The 13415-nt window shown below is 42.9% G+C and overlaps 1 protein-coding gene across 1 annotated transcript in view; it reads left to right on the top strand.

Annotated features, from left to right (window-relative positions):
• Positions 1-13415, top strand: part of actn4 (actinin, alpha 4) — a 67532-nt gene that overhangs the window by 35958 nt on the left and 18159 nt on the right. Inside the window, exons 2-8 of the mRNA XM_080427839.1 lie at positions 5251-5365; positions 5702-5821; positions 8129-8215; positions 9048-9135; positions 10199-10277; positions 10643-10724; positions 12151-12236. Of these exons, the coding sequence (XP_080283965.1) occupies positions 5251-5365; positions 5702-5821; positions 8129-8215; positions 9048-9135; positions 10199-10277; positions 10643-10724; positions 12151-12236 (657 nt within the window). The remainder of the gene's footprint in view (positions 1-5250; positions 5366-5701; positions 5822-8128; positions 8216-9047; positions 9136-10198; positions 10278-10642; positions 10725-12150; positions 12237-13415) is intronic.

Genomic DNA, 13415 nt, shown 5'->3' with positions numbered 1-13415 from the left:
GTTAACTTATAGACACACACCCCCCCCCCCCCCACACACACACACACACACACACACACAAATTATACATGCATGTATGAAGGGTTTTTGGGTGTGGTAATTGTTGTGTATGCTTAATTGGGTCTAAGTGAAGCATTTGAAGTGTGTGTGCGCATGTGTAGATAGCTGGTTTGTCGATGATGTTTTTGTCTCCTAAGCATTCCTTTCCAAGGAGTGGTGAAAGTCTGACAGACAGAGAAAGATGTATCAATTCTTGCCGTCAGTCCATTTTATTTGTAGACATGAGTCATCATGACCCTATGTTCATATGCTTTAAAACCCTGTGTTAACTTTAAGCATAGTGATATTTCCATGTATGGATTAATTTGGCAGTCAGCTGTGTTAAAAGTTGACGCATAATGCATAATTAATAGGAAGATAGCACTTCAAGCTGCTCCTCACTCTGTTGCCTTTTCATGCTGCCTTTGAGCTGACAGCAGCTCAGTCAGATAGCAGAATCAATGTCTGGCTGAAGTCTGTGTTGAAGGCACCGCCGGCGAATGGGTGTGAACTGAGGAGTCCGGCGTGCACCTTTCCACTTTGAACCGCTCCCTGCTTCTTTTCAGTATTTCCCTTCCACCATTGTCGTCCCTCTCTCACACTAGTGATGTTCCGGGTCTGTTTTATTTGTATTGATATTTCTGTGAGGAAATCGGTGAGGCACGAGACATTTTAAGTGGCAACAACAGATCAGTGAAAGAAAGCCGGAGCATCTGGACGTGGATTTGTATTGTTCTATGTAGGATGGCAAAGCGGGCATTAATGGTGGCTGTTTGTATAATATTACACACACGCACGTGGCACTCACCACACACAGTCTATGTTTAGAGGTGTGTGTGTGTGTGTGTGTGGATAGATACTAGATGTACAGTATAATTATGTTGGCGGCAACAACACCAACATTCTTCTGTTTTTTTAAAGCAGTGAAATGTATGGTACCTGACCTTAGTCCCCAACCCTGTAGGCTCAGCCAGAAGGTCATTGTTGAAAGGCTGCTTCGGTCATACTGATGGCTCCACTCAAGGAGAGATAGAGTGTGTGTGTGTGTGTGTGTGTGTGTGTGTGTGTGTGTGTGTGTGTGTGTGTTTGAGCACAGTCTGCACATGCATGCATGCCTGTGTTAAAACGGCTGACCCCAGTAGACCCTGTGTCCTGTCTCTTCTCTACTCCCCTCAGCACTGAAGTAGTAAAGCGATGGTTATATATCTGCCATGCTGATGGAAGGAGGAATGTTGCCCACTCTTCCTAACTAGTTCCAGACATGCTGCCCACTGTTTCTTCTGGTCAAACACAAGGCTCATACCCATGCTTTTACTTTGAGGGTGCATACTAAACCCAGTGTGAGATGGGTGCTGTTGAGTTGGATGTGATTAATGTATGGCTAGGCTACACAAACAATATTGGTGAAGAAAAGCTGTCTGTGGCTTCATTCATAGGCCTAAGCTGGGCACACATAACACCATTTCACTTGGGTTAAGAGGCTGTCTGGCACGTTTACCAATAAGGCATGCCATTTTGAAATTGCAGTCGCCACTGTGTTGCATTTGCAATTTCTCAAAGGTAATTTCGCATGCTAATGTGGTTGCGTCCTAAAGTGAGAGCATGCGGTTGCTCTGCTTTCCTTCCTCTCAGCCTCATCCTGTAGCGAGCTAGCCTGTTATCTGTGTCCTCAGGGCAGGCCTCAGCCCAGGTCAGAAATCCTCTCATTTACACCTGATCTGTGTAGAGCACACAAGCGGCCCTTGTGACCTGGCTTAACGGGCTTAACTGGCACTGATCCTGGTTGACCATTCATACCAGATTTAGACTCAATTCCATTCAATTTTCATCAATCGAGAAAGTGGATTTTACTTAACTACTGCGGAAAGGAAGGAAATATGCTGGAAAAGATTCTAGGAAAACCTCAAACTGTGTGATGGGCTGTTTAGTGACAACTTATTCTTCACTTCAAATGTCACATTTTCCTATACATGGAATGTGTCTGTCCACTCTGTATGAAAAACAGTTCATTAACCTGTATCAAATCTTGCATATTGAGTGAATTGAATTCCAGATGTTGGCTTATTCAGAGCTGGAGCAATATTATAGGTGTAGGGGCCTGTAAATCCATGCATGCATTTTGTGTGAGTATCAGACCGCTTCTTGTCCCTGAACACCAGCTACACGGAAGCAATCCATGCTTCCTTACTATGACATATTCAGTGGAACAGAATTCAATAGAGTAGAAGTGTTTTTTGTTCCTCGTTTTCAACAACACAAAACAACTATTGTTTCCATTTGGGAAGACTGAGTACGATGGTGATGACGTTGAACACACTGTGTTGTTACAAGAAGTGCACAACTCCGGAACTCTGCAAGTCCCGACCTGTAGAGTCCTTTCCTCCGCCTCAGAACCACTCCTGTTGTCAGTTGTGCTGTTATCAGGGGTCCTGCTGGAACGTCATGGTTGGCCAGGCTGCTACTGTCCATGTGCAACAGCCTTAACATGGCATCAGCAGTCACTCTCCCAAAGTCTCACCTTTTGAACGGCGGTATTATTTACCTTATTAAACCTCTGGTCCTTATTGTCCGCATTTCTCTGTGAGCTAGCTTAATGTGACATCTTATTAGGGCCTAGTTTTTGCAGTGACTCTTTTCTATTGTATTGAACTAGTGAATCCCACTATGACCGTGTGAAGTGATTGAAGTGATTGCACTCGCCAAACGTCGCCTCGTATTGACATTTTATTCAATTCTTGTTTTAAACCTGGTCTTAGTAATGAGGAACATCTCGGGTGCAGTACAGTGACTGGGCATAAACAACCGCTGCTTTGAGGAAGGAGCCTGCTGATTGGTCGGGCAGGGCAGAAGGCTGACAGTCCTTTGGTTAGTGGTAGTGTAAAGGCCAGACCGCACCAATGCAACTACTCGCAACTCCTTGCAACAAAACCGTTTTAAGGATGGCAACTGCCATTGAGGATAATGGTTGCAATAGTTGCATGTTGCAAGGAGTTGCATTGGTGCGGTCTGGCCTTTTTTTAAGGGTTATACTTGTGGGGCGGTGGCTGAAGGTATGTAGACAGGTGGGTGGGGAATCGACACGGCATAGTTCTGGCTGTCTGTGTATCTGTCTATCTCTTCCTCTCCCCCACATACCTCTTGTTTGTTTGTTTGTTTGTTTGGATGACATATTTCCCCCATGCTGCTCCAGTCCTACTTGAGCCTCTTCCTTTTTTCTCCCTGTCCTCCTCATGTCAGTGGGTTACAGGGGGGTCTGAAGGGAGAGGGATCCAGTAGGTAGAGAGAGAGGGAGAGAGAGAGAACGCCGGGCGAGAGTGGTGGGCTGAAGAGAACCATTATCCTCAGGGCTCAATGGTCCCTTTGTGCTGATGTCCACTGTGGTATGGTGGGGAGAGAGAGGGCCAAGGTTGCTGCTACCAGCACCCTGTCATAATGTTTTTGTACATGCACACGCACAAATAATTCACACGGACAGACGCATACCTGGTGTAAGGTGAGGCAGAGCAGCCGGGGGGTGGGTGGGGTCGATCAGGTTTTGATTTGGATGAATCTGAATTCATCACTTCTGATGGAGGCGGGGATTCTACTTTTAGACTCAAATCCATGAGGGCTGGGAGTTGAGGAGGGCTGTCAAGATTACAAATTTTAAGTTGACGATTAATTATCACTCAAATAATTGCGATTAACGATTCAAGTGTTTCTGTCGTTGAAAATTAATGGAACATTATGAATAAAAAATACATTTCTCTTTGGCTTTTAGCTTTCGTAAACAAAAGTTGCATTGGGCAGATATGACAAATAACACATTGAGAGAGAGAGAAATTGAGGAGCAGAAGAGGGAGAGAGAGACATTGGGGTGAAGAGAGAGAAATGGATTGAGTGAGTAATTGGGGAAGAGAGAGAGAAGAAACACAGATGAGACCAATGAGTCTGGGTCTGTTGTGGGCTCAGTTACTCATACAGACAGATAGGCTTCTGCTAAGATGACTAGACCAGACTTTGGATTTGATCTTTCATGTACACAGAATTCAGTTGATTGATTCTCAGTAGTACAATACCCTTCTGTTTTTTGGTGATTGACGGAGTATTATGTGCACTTGTAATTTACGCTAGTGGTTTCATACTTGGTGGCGATACTTGTGGGGAAAAGTAATGCCAAACCTTCCACTTGTCCTGCCATGTTTGTGTCTGTGCTATGGCATTGTGCAAAATAATATGATTCAAAACAGATTTTCTAAGAATGTAGGCTTACCAGACGGACAAAAACATGGATTAAAACCAGTACTTGATGTATGCGTTCTCTTCCCCACCTAAACAGTCATGCTTGAAATGTAGTGAAACCAATGTGATATTTGATTTGAAGTGTCACGCATATGTTCTTTCGACTCTTGCATTGGTTTGCCCTGATTGGTGACATGAACAATAATGTGAATTTCTGTTTTCCATCCTATCCTATGTGTCTGCGACTGCGTATGAGCCTCAGTGTCTTTACTGAACCTCTAACCCCCAGGACGAGACTATAAATTACTCTCATTTGAGAAGGTGTTTAAGAATATTTGATATCACGGTCCACATTGTACACTATATGCCTGTCCCTGCCTCCTGTAACCTGTGGCTGTGTTGTCACCATGACCCCCAGTGACCCCTTCCTGTGAACTCGATGTCGATGCTTATTTTTCTCAGTGCTTTATTGACGTGGAGATAGAACAATTCTTCTAAAGCTTAAAAAACTGTAAAAACAATAATAAACCAAATGAAGCATCGCGTTAGTTCATTTAGGATATGGCAGTCATCTTTGTCCGGTCTGGTGTACAAACTTTCTGTGTGGACCGACTGAACCGGTACAAGTCATTTTGAAACGTGCTGGAAAGGTAAAAAATGGACTAAAACAACCTGCCTACGACGTCACGTTAACTTACCCACAACTCTAAATTCATCTTGTATTGCATTAGTAATAGGCAACATGACCATGTGATTAACATTGTCATATTGCCACACCTGAACTGGAATTCAATGTCTTGATGTGGGCCCATAGGGGAAGCATTGCGCTCCCCTTTTACCTTAGCAAATTGCTTGGCTAAACCAGGGAGCATCTTTAGAGCGGATTGCATCTTCAGCGCCACGGTAGTTTCCTTTTGTTGGAATGGTTAAATCTATCTATGACCAGAGTGTTCCTGACTGAAATGTCCTTCTTGTGTGTGTGTTGTGCAGACGTTCACGGCGTGGTGCAACTCCCACCTGAGGAAGTCTGGCACGCAGATTGAAAGTATCGAGGAGGACTTCAGAGATGGTCTTAAACTCATGCTACTGTTGGAGGTGATATCAGGTAATTTACATGACATCTGGCTGGGAAAGAAGGCTGTAGAAATGGCAAAATAATGGCAGAACGTAAATACTTTTTTCTTTGATTGTTAGTAATGTTTTTTTGTTACATAGATTTTCTTGTCAAGTTTTTGTGTGTGTGTGATCTTAAATGTTGTCACTATATCTTTAAATGGAGATGCCGACTTCTAGCTGTCTGTCTGTCTGCCCGTCTGCCTGTCTGTCTTTCTGCTGATCCTGTGGAAACATGTTATCCTCTTGACACCACAGGAGCTAACTCATTCATTTTTGTTTGCTCTTCCCCGTGTGTGTGTGTGTGTGTGTGTGTGTGTGTGTGTAGGCGAACGGTTACCCAAACCTGAGCGAGGCAAAATGAGGGTCCACAGGATCAACAATGTCAACAAAGCCCTGGACTTCATCGCTAGCAAGGGAGTCAAACTGGTCTCCATCGGAGCAGAGGGTCAGTATACACACCCACGCTCATTATGCATTGACCAACATGTTTACATGAGGTGCATATACTAAAGGCTTGCATCACTTTATCGCTTATTCATCTGTTCTTCTCCATTTTTAAAATCAAGACAAAAACCTAAACCGCGCTGCAGTTTAGACCGAAAGCTCCGCAAATATGCATTAGATATAAATGCATACTATATTGCAATGTCTTACACCTTCGTGTATGCACATTTTCTCCTTTCTTCTTCAAGTCTTTCTACATGAATTCAAACCAAACATTTTAAGCATTTGGCTGACTCTCTTGCCCAGTGCTACACATGGGCGATCGATCGAGTGTTGAAGTGTAAGCGAACCAGTGCTCCAGACCTCCTACTCATGAAAAGAAATGTACCTCCATTCTCATCTCTCTCCATCACAATGAAGAGGCACGGGGAGCCACACCGGGAGCCAAAAGGCCAGCCGTTAAATGTCCCCATCTCTACTCTCCTCTAGATTACTTCTGATCTTAGCTGTGAGGGGAGCAGAGGTCCTTGACTAGGCCACTAAATCGTGTGTGTGTGTGTGTGTGTGTGTGTGGGGACTAGAGGACGGTGACCTTTTCTTTGCTCCATCATGACAAATGACCTGACTGCCACCCCAGCTCTCATTCCTACTGCATGACACCGGATAATACCCCTCCTACAGACGGACACATACAGTACAGACACACAAGCACGCACGCTGAATACACACACACTCTATGCACTCAAGGGCATAGACAATAAACGGCCTAGGAAATATCATCTGGTGGAAAATGATGTACACAGAACACGGGTGACCACAAGATGGAGGTAGCTCGACGGGGCAGAAGTTCCTACTGTTAAACAGTGAACACCATTATCTATTTAAAGCACATTAACCCAGGCGTCCCTTTTTTTTGGTGTACATTTTCAAAATGTTCAAAAGAAATCAGTGGCTTGAGGACCTGAAAGATTAGGAGCACAATCAACATTTCAACGAGTAGAAGAGACGGGAAGAGAAAGTGATTGGTAGACAGAAATGAACAAGGGAGTGATGCCTCGGTGATGATGATGATGAAGGACAGATGCTCGAAGGGTATGCGTGTAATGTGTGTTAAAAGATGACAGGAATCTGACCTAAACTGCATGCCTTCTCTTTAACCCATCATTCTGCATGACTTAGTGCTGCACCTGTATGTGTGTGTGAGAGAGAGTTTTTCATTTCCCTTTCAGCTATTTGTGGGTTGTGAGGTATACAGATAATGATGGCTTTCGACTTGCGTGTTAGTTGATCGAAACAAAGCAAATTATGCCCGCTGAGTGATTGGATGTAGTATTGGGCAGAAAAAGATTTCTTAAGTAAAAAATAGTTTTCAAATCATTTTCAGTCAATCTAATAATAATAATTGTGATAATAACAATACATCATACTGATGTAGTGCTTTTCTAAACACAGCAAGAAAATAAGTACAAATGCATAACTAAAAAACAAAGTCTGCCCACTGGATCATGCTCCGAAGTTAAACATTTATTGGCTTCCCACCATTGGACGTGACTTGTCTGACTTCATCAGACGAATGAATAAATGAAATCGCATCAAATGATTGAGGACCAACTGAACTGTGAATTGGACCGACCAGTTTGTCCTTCCTAGCCGCATTGTAAGGCATCCAATCTGCTGAAGTCAGGAACTCCCAGGACATAACTGGGGTGTTGTCATCTATGGGATGCTATGAATGTTTGTTATGAACGTTATGCTGAGCTCAACATTGACTGTGACACTAGAAGTGCAAACCGCATGACAGCGGCACGGTTGCCGAGTGGATAGACTTGGCCATTCTCTAACTGGGAAGGTGCCGAGTTAATTTTCCCACAACAGACACTTCCTGTCTGTTATTTTATCTCTCATATATATGTCCACTGAATGGCTAAAATATTGTGACAACAATATTAGTATAGAATGGGAGCTAATTAGAAATCACATGGGTGCAAGCAGCAGAATCCAAACATAGAATATGCTAATTATAATAATACAGAGTGACTGCATGTGATGTGTTCTGTAGTGTTTAAATAGTAGGCAGTGGCATGACGTATCATAATTACAAAGCTTGCGTAGGTTGTGCATTGTGTAGAAATGATGACCAGAACTACCTTAATGATATGTGTGGAGCAACATTAAACTACCGTAAGTGATGTTTTATGTGCCGCATAGACATTGTGTGTTTATGACAACAGCAACAATGCAAGTCATTTTGATGTATAGAAGTTGTGTCATATAACGGCATTAATCGAAGTGATGTTTTGTCTTGTAGAAATCGTGGACGGCAACGCTAAGATGACCCTGGGAATGATCTGGACCATCATCCTACGTTTCGCCATCCAGGACATCTCTGTAGAAGGTACAACTACCATGCGAAAGACTTTTAATGTTTCAGTGTTGGCTGCTGAGCAGCTGTAATGGCGCGCTTGGGGATTAAATGCCTTGCTCATGTGCACACTGATAGTAAGTACGTACACACACATACACACATATAAAACGGATGTATTTAACTAGCCACTGTCTGAACACCACCCTTTTGAACATGGTAGTGTGGTATGAGGATATGGAGGTGGCCTACTGACCAAGTTGTCAAGTTACGTAGGTTACACTTAAAGAAGCAAAGTGCGCCCAATTGATGTGTCCCGTGTCCTCCCGACTACTACATGTATTTGTTGCTAAATGGCCTGCTCTTCCATTTGAAACTTAACTTGCTATAGGTTTTTGAGGCTTTTAGGGATACTTAGAGTATTACTAATCTTCTTCTCTAGTGTTAACCTACAAAGAGCTAAAGATGACTTTATGAGAATCCAGCCTTATGCTGAATGAATACTCTGTTGTATGTCAATGTCCCATGCCGACAATAGCAGTTCACAATTTGTTGACGCGTTGTGAGCTTGTAGGCACTAAGCACTGAGCTTGAAGATCTTCTACTTATTGACATATGATGCCATCATCCTAACAACCTTCCATGGATGGATGGATGAACAATTTGTCCCATCATTGATTGATTGATTACTTTATTAACAAATTGCAAACGGTACAGCAAGTACAATTACGCAAGCAATTCTAAAAGGATAACGCAAAAAGCCCTGAGGGCCCATTGTGGTCCTGTATCATGTGATGAAGAGACATTTCTTGGATCTTAATGTGAGCTTGTCCATATTGTGTTCAACGTCTCCTTGCTGCCACAGAGACCTCGGCTAAGGAGGGGCTGCTGTTGTGGTGCCAGAGAAAGACCGCTCCCTACAAGAATGTCAACGTGAATAACTTCCACATCAGGTAATAAATGCCGTACACTTGTGCGCACCAATGTGCACTCACGCATGCAAACGCCTCGCCTCAGCAGATAAGGTAGCACAGACATCATCTATCGCAGCACGGTACCGATTCAACTCCACTCGTTTTCCACTGCAGATAGTAACCTGTCAACGTAGCTGGTTGTCATAGTGACGCCGCATTAAAAACTGCTTTGGCACATTGATGATTCTAGTGCCGATTCTCTCCTTTTAGTAAAAGAGGAAGTGCGATGGCTCAGGGTATTATGCTGCTGACCAATTGGCAGTCTACAGTGTGTCCGGGTCACCTTTTCATATCGCCTTAGCTCGCTTGGAAGCACAACGGAGGTAATGCCAAAACAAAGTACCAGGTACAAGCCACTAGACTTCACTCATCTGCGAAGGGAAAAGCCTGGTTCGCGACCTAATGCAGAGAGTGTCTATAGGGGCGGGACTTCCGTTGTACGTATTTCCCCCCGGAAACAATCTTTTTCGACCAATCACAACACTCGTTTCATTCACGGAGAATGTAAACAGATTTGTAAAGCGTTAACGTCATTTCCTTGGGCGGTACTTCCGTTTAGTAATAGTCACTCAACCGGCTAGGTCTTGCCCAGCGTGACAGGTTTTGACCAAAGGAAAACCAAGAAAGGCAAGTAGAGTAGAGCCGGCCCGGTACCATGTAGTGGAAAAGCACCACATGTGTGGAACTGCCACAGCGGTTAGAAATATGACGTTTTTTTAAGGTACAAAGAACAGCACATGCGAGCAAGGGTTGATATTATTCACTCAATGTCAAAACTCCAGGAATATTGCCTTGACCATTGTGACACTGCCCCCTGCTGGATAGGGAGCAATATGATTTCACTGCTTCACTCTCCCCTATGTAGTTAGTGCTGTAGTGCACTCTCAACTCCCCTGTTTTTAGTTTTTTTGGTCCCACCCTCTGTTCATTTGCTCCCCTTGTCTCACTCGCTGCCCCCCCCCATCTTAATTTCTCCATCTCTGTTTACACTCTCTCCCATCTTTCTTTTGTTCTCTCTTCTCTCTTTGTTACAAACTCGCAGCTGGAAGGATGGCCTTGCCTTCAACGCTCTGATCCACAGACACAGACCTGAGCTTATCGACTACGACAAGCTTAGAAAGGTGAGAACACACTATCGCTCTGAAAGAATATCTAAAAACTTCTCTTACTTTGGAGCTGTTATAGCTCTGTAACAGAGGAAAACCGTAAGCCTAACCCAGCATTCATCATCAAAGTCTGGAAATGACAACATATTTCACTCAAGACAAATGTTAGTCCACCTAAAATATCTCGCTCTTTTTGAACCCAACCAGACTAAAACTATAAATCAAGTTTCTAATGATAAAGGCTAATAAAGGATGTTTTTGACTATTCCTTTTTTTTTTACTCAAAGTGAAAAGTGAAACATTTAAAATGGTGTCTTATTTCCAAATGAACTCACTATTGGCCAGTTGTCCATCTTCTAACAATGCGATTGGTTGTTTAGGACGACCCGCTGACCAATCTGAACAATGCCTTCGAAGTGGCCGAGAAATACCTGGACATCCCCAAGATGATGGACGCAGAAGGTACGGCTGTCATTTATCGTGTTGGTGGTGGTCCATGTCACGTATTTATGTTTTCAGTATGTCGGGCATTTAAATGGAATAATCACATGTATAAGTGTGTAGTGAAGTGGATGTTTGATGTGTGGAATGTAATTCTTGTCTGACGTAACTAGGGAGAACATCAAATAATGTGTGTGTGTGTGTGTGTGTGTGTGTGTGTGTGTGTGTGTGAAATTCCCTGAAGTCCAGTATTTGTGTAGTACTTTATAAGGTTGTTTGTTCTAAGCTCCTGACTGACTATAGCAGGACGTATGAGTGCACAGCTACAACAATGGAATGACCCCCTCCCCTCCCCCCCGTCCCCTTTCATTGACGCTGAATGTACCATATTTTTACCTCTGTATTATCTGTAGCTCCATGTGTACTGTTACCGTCTGCATTTTACATTCCATTTACCTTTGGATGTGTTGGAATGTCCTGTCTGCCCCCTGTATGGGCAACATTTTGTTTTGCAAATGTCCGTCTGTCTGTGTTAGCCAATTTAACCCATTCAATCCGGGAACGCATCTCTGTCATTTTAAGATTTCTTTGGCTATTCAAAAATAGGAGATATAGCATATAAGTTCATAGTGCGGCACCGAGTGCAAACATTTGAATACATATTTTTTAAAGTGAACATTTTTTACTCAAATCTTTGCTTCCGGAGGTCCCTATTACAAAACATTTTGAGATGGGGAGTCCGCGGCCAAATACATACAATTTTGGGAGTCCTTGACATGAAAAAGTTTGAGAACCACTTGATATAGAAACGGAAGCTTTTCCCCAAAAAAAAAATAGGATTTAGAAGACATTTGTAGAACCCCCCAGAAGCAAAGATTTGAGTAAAAGATTTTCGCTTTAAAAATATTATGTATATTCAAAAGATTTGCCCAAACTTTCACTATTTTTTTTCTCAAAAAATTGCAGATCTACAAGCACCGAGTGCTGCGCTACCACCAGCTTGTATATCTGCTATTTTTTTAATAGCCAAAGAAATCTAAAAAATTACACAGATTGTTTGCCCGGTCTAAATGGGCTAATATCTGTTTTGTCTGTGTTAGCCAATCTAATATCTGTTTTGTCTGTGTTAGCCAATCTAATATCTGTTTGTCTGTGTTAGCCAATCTAATATCTGTTTGTCTGTGTTAGCCAATCTAATATCTGTTTGTCTGTGTTAGCCAATCTAATATCTGTTTTGTCTGTGTTAGCCAATCTAATATCTGTTTGTCCGTATTAGCCAGTCTAATATCTGTTTGTCTGTAACATAGTGCACAACTAAGTATAAATCACCTTTCAGTGTAGCAGTTATATGTTCTGTTTTCTGTATGTGGATGTATGTATAATCACCGGTCCTTTTGTCTTGCCTGTATACGTGTGTGTGTATATAACCACGGTCTTGCCTTCATAGACATTGTGAACACTGCTCGTCCTGATGAAAAGGCCATTATGACCTATGTGTCCAGTTTCTACCATGCCTTCTCTGGAGCACAGAAGGTACCCCCTGAGCCCCCTTGATTTGTGACCTTTAACCCCCTGATACTAACGCCTCTCTGTGTGCTGCTGTTCTGTCCGGCATGGTCTCCGTCTGTCTGTCTCTCTCTCTCTTTCTACAGCACTGGGATGGCCCTCGGCCTAGCTCAGGAACCTGGATGTGTTGGGACACACACATAATACACATACACACACACACACATGCGTGCACGCTCATGCACAAACGCACATTTTGAGCTCATTATGCTGGTAGAAGCAGTAAATGTGTCCCATGCTGAAGTAGTGGAGATTATGTCTAATCATAGGACTGTTTTCACATTGGAGATGTGTGAAGTCCTTTACTTTGGCATAGTGTGATTACAGTGTGGTTGTAGTGCAGATTGGTAGACAGTAGACACCAGGATCTGGAGTTGTATGTTTTTTTGGGCGGTGAAACCGCCCCTATAAGTGAGATTTGGAAAAATGTACATTTTCCTGCGCTGTGATCTGGGCCCAGGAAATTAGTAGAATTATCCTGCGCTGTGATTGGCCAATCACAGCCTATTCAGGACTGTGATTGGCCAGTGTCACATGACACATGTGCATAGCCCTATATAAGCAACCATAACTTGAAAAAAACCAAAATTTGGTTTTTTTCAAGTTATGGTTTTGTCCATCATAAAGAGTGTTTCAATAAATGTATTTATCCTTTGTACATGATTGATCGACTCCATTCAGTATTGTGATTAGCTAGCAAGACACCGCCCACTTCACACAGGGTGTGATTTTTTTTGTTTAGTTGTATTTTCTTCTATTTCTTTAGATGGGAAAATTACATTAGTTTCTAATTAAGATTCCTGTTTTTTCTGCTTTTTTTGAGGTTTCCTTGAGTACCGTTGTATCACACGGTGCTACAGTGAGTGCTATCACAATTTGTAGCTTATTGTTGGCAGATGTGTTGTGTGCTTTATCGTTCATATTTCGTATGATCTGCACAGAGCTAGGTCCCCCCCCTGTTTCCATCAACTCTCCTCTGCTCTCCCCATGGGCCTTTGATAGGAAGGTAGCTTATTTGGCTCTTCCTCCTCTAATTAATTATCCTCTTCATTTAGAAGTTGCTTGTGTGCCACAGTCAGGAGAACTGTGTGTGCGCATGCAGGCAATTGCGTGTGTACCTGATGTTGCTGCTCTAGTCTAAAGTTC

Source organism: Gymnoscopelus braueri (genome assembly GCF_963280865.1).
Source record: "Gymnoscopelus braueri genome assembly, chromosome: 5".
Classification (NCBI taxonomy): Eukaryota; Metazoa; Chordata; class Actinopteri; order Myctophiformes; family Myctophidae; genus Gymnoscopelus; species Gymnoscopelus braueri.
This window is presented reverse-complemented; position numbering and strand designations above follow the sequence as displayed.